The following is a 20,075-nucleotide window of genomic DNA, read 5'->3' as shown; positions in this document are numbered from 1 at the left end:
ACCGCATCTCACCTCCTCTCAAAACAGCCTTATAAGGACTGGCTTAAAGGGGCGAAGCAAGAATGCTTTTCATATTCCCCGTTATCTGTAGAAGACAGTGTAGGATAAGGTGTTATTGAGCAATTAAAGCTCTGATCATGGCAGGAGGGTAGCAGCAATAGCCGAGCCTCAGTCAGAACTTCATTGGCTACAGCACTGCCATCCATTACCCTCTAAGGGTATTGGATTGAATGAATCAATCACCACATCTCATGGTCGATTGATTCCCTCCCTCAAAACAGCAGCCCGTCGATGATTTTATATATTAATCTTGCTTTTATTTTATTTTACTGTATTATGCTTAATATGCTTATTTTTTCATTATTTTTAAATTTATTATCAAATTTAGAATTATTTTTCATTCTGTTTTAAGTTTTTATCTTTTTTATATATAAATTTTGATTTTTCTAAATAATTTTTTTTTTAAATCACACTACATCAGCTTAAATTTTTATTACGAAAGAAAGGATTACACTAATCAACAAAAGTAATATATTTTGAAATTCTAATAACAAAGATCTCTTTTAATCTATAAATACACAGTGACGAAAAAGATAATAATAGCAATGTGAAAAATCTAAAGCGTTAGTAACCATTTTTGAAATTCATTAATGAACAAAAAAAAAAAAAAAATAAGTAATGCGTATTAAGCAAGCGCAGTATTGTTCATAAAAGACTGGAGTTTTAGTTGTTACTCCCCACAGCCCGATTACCAAGTATTAGCACATCCTGTATGTAGCTTTATTATGTCACTCATCAGACAATCCTAGTACTTATCATACACTAAATCCTCAAACATCACCAGCGACACACTTATCCTTCGTTGTCCTCATCAGTTAACCGAACGCTGCGTGCTCTAATCCTCTGATGGAATTATGCATTTGACTAGTCGAGCAGAATTCGAAATGGATGCTTGCATCCCTGTGCCTCTATTGAATTTCGTGGTGGGTAATTCTGCCCCTTTTACTGTCATAGGCGGCTCCAGTCAAAGGTCACCTCTCTCCGTACGGAGGCGATGTAAAGAGGGCAAGTGACGGCAAGGAATTGACTAACAGAGGTGAGACGACCTCGCTTGTGTCGCCTGGATGGCTCTCGAGAATCTAGAAGGTTCTGGTAATGACGTATTTTGGCCGCAGTTGTTCCGTAAATTAAAAGAAAATCATGAGGGAGGAAGTCCGCTATAAGGAGGTTTTAGACAAATATTACAATTGTTTGAACTCCGTTATCCTTTAAAGGTCGGAGTTTGTTTGCGTCGGAGTGGGAGGTTTACGCTTCAATGGACATTCCATACGAAAACTAATTTCGCTTTAAACTTCATCTATCTTGAATTACCTTTCTAACCGTATTACGTGTAACAGCGATGAGTTGGAGCCAGTCGGGCGAAAGGAGCATCAGCGGCTTTTATTCCACCCCTTAATTAAATTGACTAATAGCAAGGGAAGTAATTTCTCCAATTCGGCTGCATGTTAATATATTGAGTGTTACATTGGGCGCTCCATACACTGTTTACATTTGAAGCTCTCAGATGGAAAGTGTTAGAGAGGTGAGATTTAATTATGGAGAGAGATAAACCCGAGAGCAAAGCTTGCATCAGTGAATTTGACATTTGTCCAAAGCAATCAATGGACAAAATTATTTTATAAGCACTGCGACGGAAGATCACAGTTCATCAGGCAACAAGTTTACATTCTTCATAGAGATATGAACTCACAGATAGGAACAGCCATGCAGAGAGAGAGAGAGAGAGAGAGAGAGAGAAAGGCGAGAATAGATAGCAGAAAACGAGTGAGATATGAAGATACTTGGTTCAAAAATCACTCCAGTTGTTTGACAAATATCAAACTTTAACGCTGTATTACATAGATTAATTGCTTGAATACTGCGTGATGATTCAAGCTATTAATCTGTAAACTTTCTGTAAAGAACTGTCCAGTTCTTTATGTAGCATTCTGCTACGAATGCGAACGCCTGTAGATTCTCTAAACTTATCTGATGGCTTCCACATCGAACTGTTGAAACTTTTATCACCCTTGTAAGCAGCTTTTGAATCCTTAGTGGTAGCTTAACTTTCTTCCCATGCATTATTTTTCTGAAGTGTTATATTTTTTATATTTCCATCCATCAGTTAACAATGATACCTTGGTTGATTTTATGTGATTTTGTTTATAATTAATGTCTCGATGTTTTGACATGCGAAATCAAAAATATGATAAAGTTCGTAAATGTTTAACGTACTTGACTCTAGCAATTTCCTGTTACAGACAGATATACAGTTGGATCTCCGTATCCGCGGTCAATCCCGGTCCGAAGATATTAACGTACGAAAGGTCAACTTATGAAACTTTCATAGTCTCTACAAACATTCGGCTTTGAAATAATGTTGGATCGAATATCCACTTTGCCTATGTAATTTTACATCGCCGAAATGAAGCCGTATGGCTCTTTCTTTTAGTAATGGACAGTTCGGTTGATCGCAGAGATTATCCAACACCAGGTCAACTCGCTGCAAAGATAGAGAAAGCTACACACATCTGAGGTTGCTAAGATTCCAATCACATTCAGATAACTTTATTACATTATGTTGTTATAATTGTTCTGTTTTAATATTAGTTATTGTTGTTAATCTCTTACTGTGCCTAATTTATAAATTAAATAAATTAAACTTTGTCATAGGTATTTATGTATAGGAAAAAACGTTGTGTATATATATATATATATATATATATATATATATATATATATATACTCTATGTATATATGTATAACTATATAACTACACAACGAACATGTCCTTACAAGGACTGGCTTAAAGGGGCGAAGCAAGAATGTTTTTTATCTTCCCATTATCTGTAGAGGACAGTGTAAGGATATGGTGTTATTGAGCTATATAAAGCTCTGATCATGGCAGGAGGGTAACAGCTATAGCCGAGCCTCAGTTAGAACTTCATTGGCTACAGCATTGCCATCCATTACCCTCCCAGAGTACCCATTTTAGTGCCTCGTACGACATGCATGAGCTATATTGGGGTTGATACGTAAGTAAAGCTCTGTATAAAAATTACAACGATCCCTAGACCACTCAATAGTGGCCGAAAGATCGTCCACCTCAGCGTTGGCTCAACTCAGTGACCGCTCCCCCCACCACTGAGCAGAACCTCTCATATTCCAGGGAAAAGCGTCCACCGACGAGACACCTCACGAACCGAGCCGGAGAACACCCTCCCCAGAGATTCAAAATGCTCTCCCAGGGCAACTCCCCAAATAAGCGCCCACTCACCGGGAGCAAAATTTCGGAAGAAACCTGAGAAAGCGAACTCTTGAAACTCAGCGTCCATTTTAGTCGCCTTTTACGACACGCATGGATTTACGTTTGGACTATTTTTATCCCGGCCACCACACTGGTAAACACAACGAACATGTCCTTATAAGGACTGGCTTAAAGGAGCGAAGCAAGAATAATTTTCATCTTCCCCGTTATTCGTAGAGGACAGTGTAGGGATAAAGTGTTATTGAGCTATTAAAGCTCTGATCATGGCAAGAGGGTAACAGCAATAGCCGAGCCTCAGTTAGAACTTCATTGGCTACAGCATTGGCATCCATTACCCTCCCTGGGTACCCATTTTAGTCGCCTCGTATGCATGAGCTATATTGGCGATAATTAAGTAAAGTCAACTAAAAAAATTAGTTAGGATGATCCCTAGGCCACTCGATAGTAGCCGAAAGACTGTCCAACTCAGCGTTGGCTCCACTCAGTGATGGACTCCCCCACCACCGAGCAGTACCGCTCATATTCCAAGGAAAGGCATCCACCGACAAAACCCCTCAGCGGGCCATGCTGGAGAACACCCTCCCCAGAGACTTAATATGCATTTCCAGGCAAACCCCCCGAAATCTAAGCCCCCCCCTCACCGGGAGCGAAATTCCGGAAGAAACCTGAGAGAGCAAAACTCTCGAAACTCTGTGTCCATTTAGTCGCCTCTTACGACATGCTTGGATTTGCATTGGTGATACGTAAGTAAAGCCAATCTCTAAAAATTAAGACGATTCCTAGACCACTCAATAGTGGCCGAAAGATATTTTATCTCGCGTTGGCTCCACTCAATGATGGCCTTCCACCCACCACCACCACCACCGAGCAGAACCTCTCAAATTCCGAAGAAAAGCATTACCCGACAAAGCCCCTCACCGGGCCGTGCCGGAAAATACCTTCCCCGGAGACTCAAATTTTGTTTCGTTAAAGCAAAAACCTTAAGAGAGCGAACTCAAACTCTCGAATCTCAACGTCCAATTAGTCGCCTCTTAGCACATGCTTGGATTTGCATTGGTGCTATTCTTATCCCGGCAACCACACGGATACAACGAACAGGTGTTCTTCACAATTTAATTAAAATTACAAATTACATATTAAATTACAAATTAATACAAATTACAAATTAATACAAATTAATACAAATTACAAATTAAAATTACATTACAATTTAATTATAATGATATGATATTAAACTTTTTAAGATGTATTACTCTTTTTGGCATCTTAAAATAAAAACTGTTTACTACACCTTAAGTATTATACTTATATTTTCGATTTAGTTTAAGTTTTAAATATAAAATATAAGTAGAGTATAATATGTTAATATTTACAAGAAAATAAAGTAGGATAAAAGACCCTGCTAAACATGACGTCACTCGTTTTAGACAAACATCATAAGTTGTGTTGATACTATATGGCAAAGTATAAACCATCTTTTGATGTTGTGAACTTTGCTGTCAAAACTATGAAACGTGTTCTTCTTTCTCTCTCTCGCTTCCCCCCTTTTCCCAAGAGTATGCTAAAGATGAACAGTAAATAAACTTAGTTTTATGCGAAGAGATGTTTTTCCTGTTCGTCCTTTTACATCTTTAACTACAAGAAAGTTCCATTAGTATTTGGTAAAACACCATATTATTCAACGTCCTCGGCATTTTGTAATTTCTTTTTAGTGGTATTGACGAATCCCAGGCCGTCTATTTGTTTGGTGGGCACATCGCTGAAGAGATAAGATATTTATTCACTTTCATTTCATAGTTGACGTTATTTCGAGGTATCTTTCCTCAGAAATAATCATTTCAGTTCTACAATAAGGTGCAATTATGAATTCAGCTCTCCTAAAAGAGCTATTTATATCGATTTGTACTGTCAATTGTGCACTGAAAGAAAGATCTTTACAACTAAAAACCATTATATCCATTATGATCGATCTTTATTTGAAAGATTCCAATGGAATAATCAAACCACAAAAGCGAATGGATATCTGAATACAGCAATATAAAACGTGCATTTAGTAACGTCAAAAATGAATCAGCCATAATACTTATTTGTAATTAGTGGATATTAAACGGTTCTTCCTTAAGTGTTTTTGATATTTAGGAGGTTCTTTTCCAGCCAAAATGTTTAATGATAGATCTATGGTAGTTCGTTGCAAATTGTCTGTCCATAGTGCAAGTTGAGAAAAAAAAAATACTCGCTACACTCTTAAATCTTTGGATGGTTTCTGATTGCAGTTTTGTTTTATGAAATTTAATCTAAAATATTAATTTGGATTTAGTTGTAGTCCAGATATGATAATTTATGTGGGATCAACGTAATCCATTTATTCTACAGGCGGCACAATTCTTTGCTGCTGCGCGGGATAAAGTTTTACATAAACCAGAATTTTTTTTTTTTTTTATGTGAGTACAGTATTTATATTTATTAGTAATTAAGAGAGAAGAATAGTACCACTATTTTTTTATGAACACGAAGCGACTTTTATTTTAATAATGTCATAAGGTAACATGCGCTTGCCATTTGATTCATTAAATAAAATCTTTTTTTTTTTTTCAAATATTCATATTCGCTGTTAGTTTTGATGATTTAAGAATAACTGCATTCTGCATTTAAGTGCTTCTAATTTACGTTTATATACTTCTAAATAACTTTGAGGATATTGTTTTGGTGTGGTTGTTATTTTCTTTTTAATCTATAATTAGAAAGTTTTTAGTGAAATTAAAAAAAATTATACACACTGTACTTAAATACCAAATAAAATTATAAAATATTAATTATTTTTAAAATAAAATTTAAATACATATAGTGGATGACCTTTCTCGTGTACATAATATGAATATTGATTCAAATTTAGCATAAAATTCATTTTAAAATATAATATATTTACTTTATTTTTCGAAAAATTCAAAATTTTTAATTTTCAGAATTAGATTATCCTTTTTATTAATAAACCTTTCTTTTTCTTGTATAATAAAATGCTATATAAATCTTGAGTGACAACTTTGCTCATTGAGATTTAAGAGAGAAAGTCCTTTTTAGGACTTCCAGGGTAACAATTAGCAACGCTGAACCAAGGAAGTAAACTGAGGTTCGGCTGTTACTGTTATCCTCGGTGATGAGTTTTTGAGTTCGCTCCCTTGGGGTTTTTGCCTTAAGGGAGCACTTTGAGTCTCCGGGGAAGGTGTTCTCCGGCACGGCCCGCTGAGGGTTTCTTTCCGGTGAATTATTTTCCTCGGAATTTGAGCGGTTCTGCTCAGTCGGGGAGCCCGTCACTGAGTGGAACCAACGCTGAGATATGGACGGTCTTTCGCCCACTATCGAGTGGCCTAGAGATCGTCCGATTTTTTCAGATTTTACCCTTTACTTACTAATCAGGGTAACAAATGGCAATGCTGTAGCCAATGAAGTTTTAACTGGGGCTCGGCTATTGCCGTTACCCAGCCATGATTAGAGCTTTTTAGCTCAATAACACCCCATCCACACAGATTTTCTTCATTCAGATGACGGGATAAAGAGTCAAGGACTCAGTCCATCGCCCAGTTCTTATAAGAACTTTGCTCGTTCAAGCACCAATGTAGCTAATGCATGTCGTACGAGGTGACTAAAATTGGTACCCAGGGAGGGTAATGGATGGCAATGCTGTAGCCAATGAAGTTCTAGCTGAGGCTCGGCTATTCCTGTTAACCTCTTGCCATGATCAGAGATTTATATAGCTCAATAACATCTTATCCTTACACTGTCCTCTACAGACAACGGGGAATATGAAAAGCATTCTTGCTTCGCCCCTTTTATAAGGACTATAAAGACTTTGCTCACTCAAGGAGGGAAGTAATGATTATCGGACCAAAACCCTGGGAGGGTAATGGATGGCAATGCTGTAGCTTATGAAGTTCTAACCGAGGTTCCGCTATTACTATTACTCTCTTACCATGATCAGAGCTTTAATAGCTCAATAACACCTTATCCCTATACTGTCCTCTACAGATAACGGGGAAGATGAAAAGTATTTTTGTTTCGCCCCTTTAAACCAGTCCTTATAAGGACTTTGCTCATTCGAGTGTTTTGCAAGAATGTTAATCAGCTATTTTATTTCTTTTTGCGTTTCCTCCTTTGAAAGTCATTATTTTTGTTTTTACTTTTGATATTCTCATATTATATTGTTCTGAAATTTCATTATTCATTTTACTGATCGCTGTAGATCATCTTCTGATGTAGCTAATACAATTTGATCATCTGTAAATAATAAAGTACGCCCACAGATACGAGACCCTTCGACACTTCTGCGCATGTCAACAGAAGGAGGATCCATTCCGATAATAGGGTAATCAATCCGTATTGTGGGATGAGTTGTTTATTATTACATGTCGGAAAATTAACTTGGCTTTTATGATCATTGTAGTTTTTAAAGTGGTAACTATTTTGCTTGTATAACAGTTGGAAATTTTTACCTATGAAGCACGTGATTTCGCGTGTCGGCGACCAATTCGTACATCCTTCATTTCTTTCTCCCCTTCAGCAAGAATCGACTATTCTTGGCACAAAGCCAAGTGAAGCTCTAACAAGTGTGGACGAACTGTAATGTTTCCATCCTCAGTTGTGATTTAACTGTATAATGGGTTATGCTGTTTCAAGCTTGTTATAATTATATATGCCAACCTAGCTGGCCGAATGGTTAGCGTATCCACTCTCTAGCCAAAAGGCTGTTGGTTTGAATCCCGCCGCGGGCGTGGATGTTTGTGATTGTGGAAATACCAGTGGTGGTGGTCAGTGGTAGATGGCGTTGGTGTAGTTGCGGTCAGTTGGTGGAGACAGAATTGTAGAGCAGGTGTCCTCCCTCGATGAGTCTATGGACTCCCTGGAGGTGGCAAATAATAATAATATATATATATATATATATATATATATATATATATTATTATTATAGATCTTGAATAGACTATAAGAGCTGGTTTGGTATATTTAGATCGGTTAATAATTTAAATAACTTTCGTTTATGCATTTTATCAAAGGCTTTTTTTTTTAATAATCAGTGAAGATGTTTATTTTTGAAATTCTCTTCTCTTTTCGATTGATAATTTTAGACTGAAAATTGAGTCTATGCATCATTGATCTTTTCAGAATCCATTAATATTCCTGCATATATTTGTACCCTGCATTTTAAGTATTATAAAAATTAATAATTATAATTTTAAATATAAAATTATTTGTGAAATGCAAGCAGTGATTCTTATTAATAATATTTATCAACATTCTTAATAAAAATGTAATTAATTCTTATTTTTAATTTGAATTTGAAATTTGAATAATTTGAAACAGAGTTCGGTGGTGTGTTTTATTGAATCGTGGTCTCCATCGCGTATGCATTTCTTTCTCTTACAGAAAAGTTACTTGGTAAGATTTCGGGTAAAGAGTGCTCTGACAGCCACTTCAGAAATGGCTGTCGTAACAGCACCTCGAGAGCTACTATTCAGGAATATCAATTGCACTTTCTCGGCTGTATTCTTCCTAACTGATAAGATTTTTTTTTTTAGCCAGGAAAAACATCTGCAAAGAAATGAAGCATTTGGTGTAGTAACTGAACATGATGTTAATCAAGTTAATAATAATTATCTTTCAGGCCAAAGAAGACGTTCCCAGCAATTACTGAGATTTATTGATGTTCGGTTCTTGAAATAATTGCTTTTCCAATTTAAGATTAAATTTTAAAATGATATTAAAATATACATTTTATTATATACAACTGCAAATAAAAAAAAATAATAAAATAACATAAAACGGGGAAATGATTGATTTTTTATTAATGAAATGTTTCCACTTACCTGCACGTTAAAGATGAATATATTTTCTTTAGGACACGGTATTATAGCAGCTAAACCTTCAATAAAGTAATCGAACAGTGGAGAAAGGAATGTGGTTTGGGACATCTCATTAAACCGCACGGTAACGCTGTTGAACAACATGGCTTCAGTCACTAGCCGAACAATGAGTTGGCACTGTGCCAAGACTTCATTGATTCCATCTATAACAATGAAGAGAAATTGAGTCGATTAAGTAGATCATGGAAAACGTGGGAAGAAATCTAAAACAAAGGGTACAAACGTTTAAAAAAAAAATAAAAGAACTAAAGAATTAAAGAGAGAAAAAAAACGCATAGATCACCAAACAGTCATTAGAGACGTTAAAGTGCAAGCGGCAGACATTAATAAAGATGTGACAGAGACTATTTTTACTGCGGCACACTGAAAGCAAATGAAACTAGAAAAACACGATTGTAACAATTTGTCGTAAGCAGGAAGAAGGATTATGACCGTGTTAAATGACGCACGCCTATTCGCTCCGAACAGACAGTATTAAGATGTCACTAAATAGGAAAAAAGAATGGCGATTTAAAAGCAGATGCGCCTCGTTTCATGACTATTCAAATTATACTTTGCGGATATGAATATTAAATGCCATAAAAAGATGGCGTGTTTCAATCTAAAAGCTGAAATTGCTGGCACTTATTCAATGAAATAAAATAAATAAAGCAATTAAATTCTTATCTTGTCCATTGATGACCACAGATGCGCCCGTTAGGCAGAACATTAGATAGTCACTTACATTAACGCCTTCTTTTATCGCAATTAAGAGCTAAAATTGCAAGGGGGGGAATACTAATTGAAAAGTTAGCTAAACTTTCTGATACACGAGCGCCATCTAGCTAGCATATTCATTTGCAAAAGATTAACAGAATAATATGCAATGTAACAATACAATCTAAAATATATGTTCAATTCAGGTTTATTGCACTCAGTGTTAGAATTCGATTGTTGTAAAAAAGCAAAATTTCAGGATTTTACTATATTTGCGTTCTTGTCGCGAAACGAGTATTGCTAAGCAAAAAAAAAAAAATTATGTCAGTAAAAAGTCTCCACTAGCTACAATGAGTCCACCTACAGTGCACAAGGATAGAAGGATATTAGGGAGCATATAATTGCAGATCTCTACTGGATGATGATAAATTGGAAGAATGATGAAGGAATTGGACCATATAAAATGGGACGTTGTGGGCCGAAAGAAGAAACTCTTATGCGATTAAAAGATGGAAATCTACTCTTCCACTGTGAATGTGAAAGAAACTCAACTGGTGGTGTAGGATTCCTAATAAATAAAACAATCAAGGACAATGTCCTGTTTGTTAATAAAATACCATCAGGAATAACTGAACTAAGTCTCTTCATAAATAAAAGATACCAACTGAAAATTATACAAATATACGCCCCAACTACCGACCATTCCAGATGAAGAGATAGAAGATTTCTATGAAACATTAGAATCCACATTAAATAAATCTAAAGAATTCTACATAATTATAATGGGTGACTTTAATGCCAAGATTGGAAGCAGAGATGACCATCTGAACTTCATCAATAAATTTGGATTTGGAGAAAGGAATGAAAGAGGAGAAAGACTTATTGAATTCGCAGAAGAAAATAACTTCTTTATTATGAACAGCTTTTTCAAGAAGAAAATCAACCGAAAATGGACTTGGAGAAGCCCAAACGGACAAACTTACAATGAAATAGACTTCATCCTCTCCAACAGAAGATATAAATAAATAATACCGAAGTGTTTAATAGATTTAATGCAGGAAGTGACCACAGAGTAGTAAGGGCAAAAGTATAGATCAGCGAAAAATGGGAACGGAATAAGCTCATAAGGAAAAAGTCCAATTTAGTGAATCTACAAAACCTCTACCACAATAAAAGCTGTTATAGAGAATCACTCCAAAATGAACTAAAAAAGTTAAACACAGCTACTACCATTGATGATGCTAATGAAATCTTAACAAAATCTATCTTGAATTGTGCACTAGAAATAGGAGGTGTAAAAAGGCATCAAAGAGAGGAAAAACTAAGACAGGAAACCTTAGATCTGATGAACAAAAGAAGAGATATGAAAAGAGATTTGAATGACACCAATAAAATAGAATATGCAGAAATTTGTAAAACTATACGTAAAAGGATGAAACATGAAATTAGATCGTATAATAGTGGGAAAGTTAAAGAAACAATAGAAAATAATAGTAATATGAAGGTCCTATGACGAACGTTATCAGGTGGAACAAAGAAAATAGCTGCTGTAAGAGGAAAAAATGGTAAACTTATAAAAAATAGAGATGCAATAATCAAAAGAATTCAGGAATTTTATACTGAACTTTATGAAGACAAAGACCGAGACATCCAAGAATCATCTATGAATAACTCGAGTGAGGAAGAACACGATGCCCCTGAGATCTTACAAGGTGAAGTGGAAATGGCACTGCGGGAAATGAAGAATGGAAAGGCCCCAAGAGAAGATGGAATTATGGTAGACTTCTTAAAACTAAGAGGAAGCCCTGTCATCAAACAGCTGACTAGACGCTTTAATAAATGCCTAAAACAGAGAAAAATTCCAAAAAATTGGAACAATTCACTTCTAATACTAAATTTTAAAAAGAGCAATAAGGAAGAAATTAAAAACTACAGACCTGTAAGCTTCCCCATCATATATAGTCTTCACAAAAATCATAAATAATAGAATAAAATCTAAACTAGAGCGAATGCAATCCTGTGAACAAGCTGGATTTAGAGAGAATTACAATACTTTAGACCATATTCACACATTAAGACAGCTCATTGAAAAATCAATTGAATACAATAAACCCTTATGTCTAGCCTACGAAAAAGCATTTGATTCACTTAAAACATCTGCAACACTAAAAGCTCTTGAAACCCAGAGAACTGGAAACCATATATTGAAACACTAAAATATATTTACAATAATGCAACTTCTGTAATTAAATTATATAAAAACAGTTAAAAGTTGCCAATACAAAAAGGCATCCGGCAAGGTGAACCATATCTCCCAAATTATTGACAGCTGCACTAAAGGATGTCTTTAGAAGCCTTGATTGGGAAACAAAAGGAATAAATATAAATGGAGAAAGGCTGCATTATCTGAAATTTGCAGATGATATTGTCCTAATAGCAGATAATCTTGAAGATCTGGATGAAAGGCTAAATCAGCTAAATGAAGCCTCCAGAGTAATTGGATTAAAAATAAATAAAGAAAAAACAAAAATAATGATGAATAAATACATAAACCACAGACTGTAAAAGTTGAAAACCATGAAATAAAACAATTTACTTCATATGTATGTTTGGGTCAATTGCTATCCTTTGAGGAGTGCCAAAGAAAAGAGATTGAACGAAGAATTCACCTTGAATGGATGGTTTATGGGAAAATGAGAGACATATTCAGAAGTGACATCCCTATGAGTCTAAAAAGGAAAGCTTTCGACCAGTGCATGCTTCCTGTCCTAACATACGGAGGAGAAACATGGACTTTAACAGAAGCCTAAACAAAAAGCTGAGAACAACACAACATCGCATGGAGAGAAGTATGCTAAAAATAACATTAAGAGATAGGAAGACAAATACCTGGATATGATCTCAACAAGTGTCATGGATATTGTAAACTACATTAAAGAGGCTAAGTGGAGATGGACTGGCCATATTGCCAGATGCAGTGACGGGAGATGGACTAGAACAACAACAGAGTGGAGACCAATGGATGGAGCAAGACAAAAGAGGAAGACCGAGAAGAAGGTGGAGGGATGAACGGGAACAAATTGCAGGAGTCAGATGGATGGGAGAGACAGAAAACCGAGTGATCTGGAAAATCATGGGGGGGGGACCTTCGTCCAGCAGTGGACAGAACCAAAAGATTGAAGAAGAAGAGGAGGAAATCATGCGGCACTTATGTATTGTTTATCAACAATTATTGTTTTCAGGCACTGCAGCAACAATTATTATCATAGTTCGTATAGTTTATAATTGTTCAAAGTCTGTATCAAAAAGTGAGTTTTAATGTTTAACAATTTTGTTTCAGTTGATCGCTATCTGAAATAAATACAGTGAATCATTCCAGAGTTTTGGAAACAGGTAATAGTAGCGCAACCATTCGACTATACAGCGTCATGATAAATTAAATTACAGCCAAAAATATAGTTTAAAATCAGGTGGTTGAAGGATCATTAACAAAATTCGAGTTGTTGTTTTTTTTAATTGAAATCTATATTATTAATATCGCGTAGTTTTTAATAAAATATTTTTAAAAACTTTCTTTCTGAAAACCATTAGTGTCTACACAATCATTAAAATGTATAAATAAATAAACAAACAGATGCTTTCGATTGTATAATATCCAGGAAAAAACTTGTCGTAGAAGCGTGTGTACAATCAATTATTCCAAAATTAATTTTTAGCCATAGACTCACATGCCATTCCTCCCCGTATGGATTTAAGAACGGCAGGTCATAAATATTCCAGGAAACTGGGAACAAATGACGACAGGTAAGAGCGTATAGGCAGAAAATTCATATTTCATTGCTCACTTAGCGGAGGGGCGCCGTTTCTCTGAGCGAAACAATATTTGCTGCCAGCAGGTTTGTTTAAGAAATAATGGAATCTCGCTTTTTTATTCGTTCCTTAGAGGACCGTGGATGGCGGATAGTTTACTCCAAAGGCAGACACTCCGCACCTTTGCATTAAAAAAAAAACAAAAAAAAAAAAACAGGCTACTGGAAAGGAAAAATAAACAGAGCGTTAGCCTAAAATTCGGAATAGTATAAAAAATCTACGCTTAATTTTTTTATTAATTCACAGTTTTTTTTATTAAACTGCAAATTTTTTAAGATATAATAAACTATAATTTTATTGAACATCAATTTTATATTCTTCCATTGTTTAATTTAACATATGTCTTATAAATTAAAAAATATTTTAATTTATTTAAAATATTTTATTATGAATAATATAAATAATATTTTTTAAAACTTAAAATATTTCGCAAACTTTAAAAACTATTTAAATTTTTTTCTGAAATTTAGTTATTTACAATAAATAAATATAAATAAAAGATTTCCAACTCGTGAAAGATTTCCAACTCGTTATATACTTTTTTTTTCTTGTGATTTGTTATCATTCGGAAGTTTATTAATAATATTTTAAAGAACAATACTTTTTTAAATAATAAATAAAGTATTATTATTTCATAAATCAAATAAAAATATTTGAACAAACGTAAATATTTTGATTAAAAAAAGAAATTTTGTTAAAACACCAAATATCAGAAAAGATGAAAAAGAATGTGGTGAAAAAAAAAAAAAAGATTTGTATTTGTATATGTCTAGTCTATAAATTTTTTGTGGGCATAAATTCCTGATGCAACATTTTTCAATTTCTAATCCATCGTTTCTCAAACTTTTCCGGCGATGGAACACCTCATAAATCCTGAAATTTTAACGGAACACCTAAGTTAGAGTCGAGTATCATCGGTCTCGTGTTCAATGTAAAGCTAAGTGCACACTATCGCCGCAGCAGGCTGTGTCGCATAGCAAAAATGCGACAGCATACGCTACAGGTGTGCCGGTCCGCATCGCATCGCATTGACCTTGCTTGTGACCTCACGCTTCCGAGAATAGATACCCTCGTACTTCATTCGTGCTCGGAGGTGTCGACAACCGCAGGTGGCTGGGTCCAGACCAGCGCGCTGTGGCCTTAATAGCACAATCCACACGCAAAGTGAGGAGCGCCTGATTTTCAAACATGTTTGAACTTGTCGCAGCATTTAAAATCATTTCAGGCTCGTATCAATTTTGATAATTTTTCATGAAACACTTATTCACGTTCCTGGGAAAATAGTTCGGGAAACCCTGGTCTAGTCTATCAATTTTTTCTGGATGCGTAGCTCACTTGCAAAAACAACGATCGCACAACTAAACACACTCGAAACCTTTTGATCATTCATTGCACGTGTTTTAAACCTTTCTTAGTTTTATGTTTTCTTTTTAGAGAAGAGAGAAAAATATCATAAAAAGGTACTTTTTGTATAGAATCATTCGTTATCACAACTATTGTACTTCGGACCGTTTTTTTTTTGTGGGGGGGGGAGTAGATAATGTTGTTTTGCATAATTTTGATAGTAGAAATCATAAATACTGAATTTCATGAAATTTCAACAAGCAATCATCAGCAACTATTAATATCGTTTAGAATTGTTTTGCTAAATTATACTGTATTATTGATCATGAATAAAATGATGTAATCATAGCGAGAAAGGAAAAAAAAAAATTCACAATCCATTCTTGAACATGAAAGTTACTGTTTACACAAACTATTCATATAGTCATGAGGAGGAAAAGAAGATAGTTCGGTAAGTTTGGAGCCGGATGATAAATGGGTGTTGTCAGATCCTCTTTTTACTAGAATGGTGGGGGTATAAAGAAGAATGCTGATGGCATTCCTCTATAAAGAGGAATGTCATCAGCATTCCACTTTAAAGTAAATTTATATAGGTTTAATACCTACTCAAGTACACAGAGGTATAGTGTTCTATAGAACACTACACCTCTACATTGCTATTTATAAAAATTAGTAAAGTACTTTACCTATTAAAAGAGAATAAACAAATTTTCATTAAAAAAATAGTTTAATCTTTTTCTAATAAATTGAAATTTGCTGATTAGATTCAATAATTTGAGAAAATGTCTCTATTTCTGAAAATCAATTTATACACCATATGTAATAATTAAGTTATTCTTCCTAATAAAGGAAGAGGCGAGTAATAAAGATGGTAACAAAGTCCTTTTTAGGACTTCCAGGGTAACAAATGGCAATGCTGTAGCCAATGAAGTTTTAACTGAGGCTCGGATATTGCCGTTACCCAGCCATGACTAGAGCTTTTTAGCTCAATAACACTCCATCCACACAGATTTTCTTCATTCAGATGACGGGATAAAGAGTCAAGGACTCAGTCCATCGCCCAGTTCTTATAAGAACTAAAGATGGTAACGCGTGAAATTCGGAGAACTTCATATAATGATTGACAATTTGTGGGTTTGAGTGGATAGGAATATTGAAGTTGCTATAGAATTGATACAGAGAATTCTTTTTTTCTTCACAAATTTTCATGAAATGATTCCTTAACTAGTAGATATTTTGCGGATGGTTTTCCAGTAGTGTATATTTGGACTCCATTTTATTAATACCATTTTCCTTTTTTTTTTTTTTTTTTTGTTTGTGAGGGGAAAACCTGAGTACACGGAGAAAAGCCAACCCATAGTCACAGTTAGACTTTTTTTTTTTTTTGCAAATTATCATAAAAACTTATACTGCTTCGTAGTACTTAACCAATGCAATTAAAATTAAAAAAAAAATGTTTGTGTATATTCGTTAATCTTGTATTCAACCTTTCATTATCTCTCACCATTTTATTTAAACTTTTGTTACCTTTGTTAGTTTTTCCATACATATTTCTACCGACACATAACAAGACAAATATTCAACATTGTCAAATTAATAGATAAAGTCTGTTTAGCCTATAATCTAGCCATAACCGTTATCTAATTCTGTCTGAAAGATAAACAAATTTACCGCATCAATGACTCAATTGATGAAGGAATTTCAGGTTATCTGCCCCAAAAGAAAAAATGGAGTTTGCGTATTTATTCTATACGTTCTCTGATAGAGTATAATTCAACTAAATACAACAGATTCATACTCTCTCTCTCTCTCTCTATATATATATATATATATATATATATATATATTATAAACATCAATTAACTCTTATTATATATTAAAAGTCGGTAGCAACCACCGACTTTCAGAATTATCATGAACAGTGCTAGTCTTCTCTGAATACCCCGATTTCTATACACTCATAAACCCTGATGAATTAAACTGGAAGTTCTGTATTGTACTTGGGCATTTCAAACCGTTTGGGATAGACTGCAGATTCGTATTACTTGCAAGAGCATATTCAAGGTTAATATTAGTTCGCTGAAATCTTGTTCAACAAATTAAGTGTGTAGTTCATCACTTCCCCTCCTGAATTTCGCAGCATTGACCAAAGAGGAGAGGCGGATTATCTCTGGCAGTCGCTAACGACGCGGATTTAATTCCTTATGTTATATATATAGAAGAGACTAGTCAAATTACAATGGAGATACAACAAAAGTGGTATATTGAATAAGAAGCGTCACTGTACCGTAAAATTACAAATCATGAAGATCCGTGTGACTATAATGAACAAACACATCTTAAGTTTTCACTTATCGTCAATTTTTCTTCTTCTTTTCATATTATCAGGTCCCTTGGTTCATCCATCTGCACAGAAAATGTGAAAAATAAGAGTTGTCCACACTGACGTCAATAGGAAACGCCCACCACAGGAAGATTATAGAATATGTACTGAACTAAGTCACATGGCATTATACTACGAAGACTGCGCATCAATCGATATTTAAGGCGAAAAGATGTATTTTCCTGGAAAAATCTTCATAAGAGAATAGCTCATAATGGTGGTGGTGTGTGTGTGGGGGGGGGGAATTACATGAGTCTGGTGGGTGAAATATTAATGTCTATATTCCAGGTTGACCGCTTTGTAGAAATCTCAGGAAATGAGTCGATGTGGACATTGCCCCACCCCTTATTGTTTGCCAATGCAAATAATTTGTTTGTTTTTTTTATCGGCGATCGATTTCTTTATGGAAGTAATCGCTTGTGGTGATCCCAACCCTATTCATCCTGAACATTTTGAAAGTAAACTCATCACCTACTAACAATTGAAAGATTGAGATACGCTAATCCCAACAAATAACAACCAAATATACTGTATTTCATCGTAGTGTGCATGGAGGGTGTTTCCTTTTCATTGAACCGTATGGTATTGAAGATCGATTGGGGGGGGGGGAGTAGTTATTTGAACACTATATATGTACTCAAATAACTTTTCACTTTACTCCTCAACTCTCATATCGTGTCATCGACGGACTCTTCCTTTAGTGAAGAGAAATTAAAAACTTTCTCTTCCATCTATTGTTCTCAGTTATGCTGACCTTCAGAAGGAGAAAAAGATTCAGATATCCAGAGTGCATTTTGTGTGTAGGTGGGAAGGGGATTATTTTTTAACTCTATACCAATTTTCTTGTTGTTGTAAGCCTTTGTGTTTTACTCTAATAAAAATAAAAAATAATCAACCGCTAATTTTTAATAAATAAGGATCTTACTTGCAATACATTTAAATCAATTGTTACATAACAGCCAAGCAGTATTATTAGCTGAAAGCTGGAAAACGTTACAATATTAATTTCATGTACAACATAGCTGTGCGAACTTATTATATAGCTCGTAAAGCAAATTATTTAGATTATTCTATAAATTATTTTATATTTCATTATTTAATTAAAGATTTATAAAATTTTCTAAAATATCTTTAAAAATACTTTAAAAATTACTAATTATCTTAAAACGGTAATATATTTTTTATATCTTTAAAATATAAAATTTACAAAAAATTTTTTTTTGTTTGTGAGGTGAAAAGTAGAGGTTTTCTGGTTATAGTCAACCATTTTCCTTGTTCTTCTCTGCAAACGTTTTCCAATGACTACAACCAATTGTTCAAAAGAGCATATTTGTGAGGTGAAAAGTAGAGGTTTTCTGGTTATAGTCAACCATTTTCCTTGTTCTTCTCTGCAAACGTTTTCCAATGACTACAACCAATTGTTCAAAAGAGCATATAATATAATAGGTCTCTCTCTCTCTCCGTGTGTGTGTGTGTGTTTTCTCTCCTCGATTCCAGTCACTTCCAAAACTAGCACTGTGTTCGAGATTACTAAAAGAAAAAAAAACTTTCGCTGATATACCGATAATTTTTTATATAATCTCTTTCGTCCATTCAGACATGTAATGAAAACTTCGTCTCCAAACTTCTAATAGGTTGGCTTGTGCTTTTCATGCTATCTTCCACCTCTCTCTTTTCTTATTTTCACATTATTTTATTTTATTATTTAATTTTTGTATATATGCACAGTAAGATAAGTCAAACGTCTAAATACCTATGATACATTAAATTAATCACTATATTGATATTGTTAGGAATCAATAATAATAATAATAGCACGTGGAACTGCAATATTAATTGTACATCAGTTATCTTTAAAAAATCCTTTTTCACAGTATTTCAGCTAATTTCCCATTAAACCTAACAATAATCACCATGGCAACGTGTTCAGTTTAATTGTCCATACAACATTTTCAATTTATCAATGATAACAATTAATAATAACTAACAATGCCAGCACCCCAACTGTACTAATTACATTGACATTCTTCATCGCCATATTAATACTAATTAGCCTATAGTAAATTATCACTATTATTAACAATATATTAATTTTTAATTACATAAACCATAAATAACCTTTAGCTAATACATTCTTAAAACCATCTACACTGTCAACTTCCATAGCTTTTTGTTGAAGGTGATGAATAAGCCTCTTCGTATACAATTTATTATGCCCACTAGCAGAACATGACGAGGCACGTGCACTAAACTTTAATTAAATCTGCTCTCTGTCTCCTGTTAGATTTACTGCATTACAACTGGCCAACAGATTCTCATAATCAGCATGATATAATCTCTTTAATAAACGCTCAATCATCTCTGAATACCCTCTGTTTTCTTCACATCCACTAAATACCTTAGTAAGTAAAACTCCAGCCCAATATTAGCCTAGATACTTGTATATTGACATCTCTTCTTATACAAGTGAAGTGTTTTTAAATTAAATCTAAACAAACTCACTTATGCATCTTTTGAGTTTTGCCATATTTTAGCAGTATGATTCCTGAATCTAATTTGT

General features: G+C 34.3%; 1 protein-coding gene across 1 annotated transcript in view; it reads right to left on the bottom strand.

Annotated features, from left to right (window-relative positions):
* The window catches only part of stan (Protocadherin-like wing polarity protein stan), a 777,611-nt gene that overhangs the window by 616,214 nt on the left and 141,322 nt on the right, over nt 1-20,075 (bottom strand). Inside the window, exon 2 of the mRNA XM_090397383.1 lies at nt 9,166-9,365. Coding sequence (XP_090253509.1) covers nt 9,166-9,365 — 200 coding nt within the window. The remainder of the gene's footprint in view (nt 1-9,165; nt 9,366-20,075) is intronic.

Source organism: Typopeltis vanoorti, chromosome 1 (assembly GCF_054136105.1).
Source record: "Typopeltis vanoorti isolate ZY-2024b chromosome 1, IOZ_Tvanoo_1.0, whole genome shotgun sequence".
NCBI lineage: Eukaryota > Metazoa > Arthropoda > Arachnida > Uropygi > Thelyphonidae > Typopeltis > Typopeltis vanoorti.
Note: the sequence above shows the minus strand (reverse complement) of the source record. Positions and strands in the feature narration are given on the sequence as shown.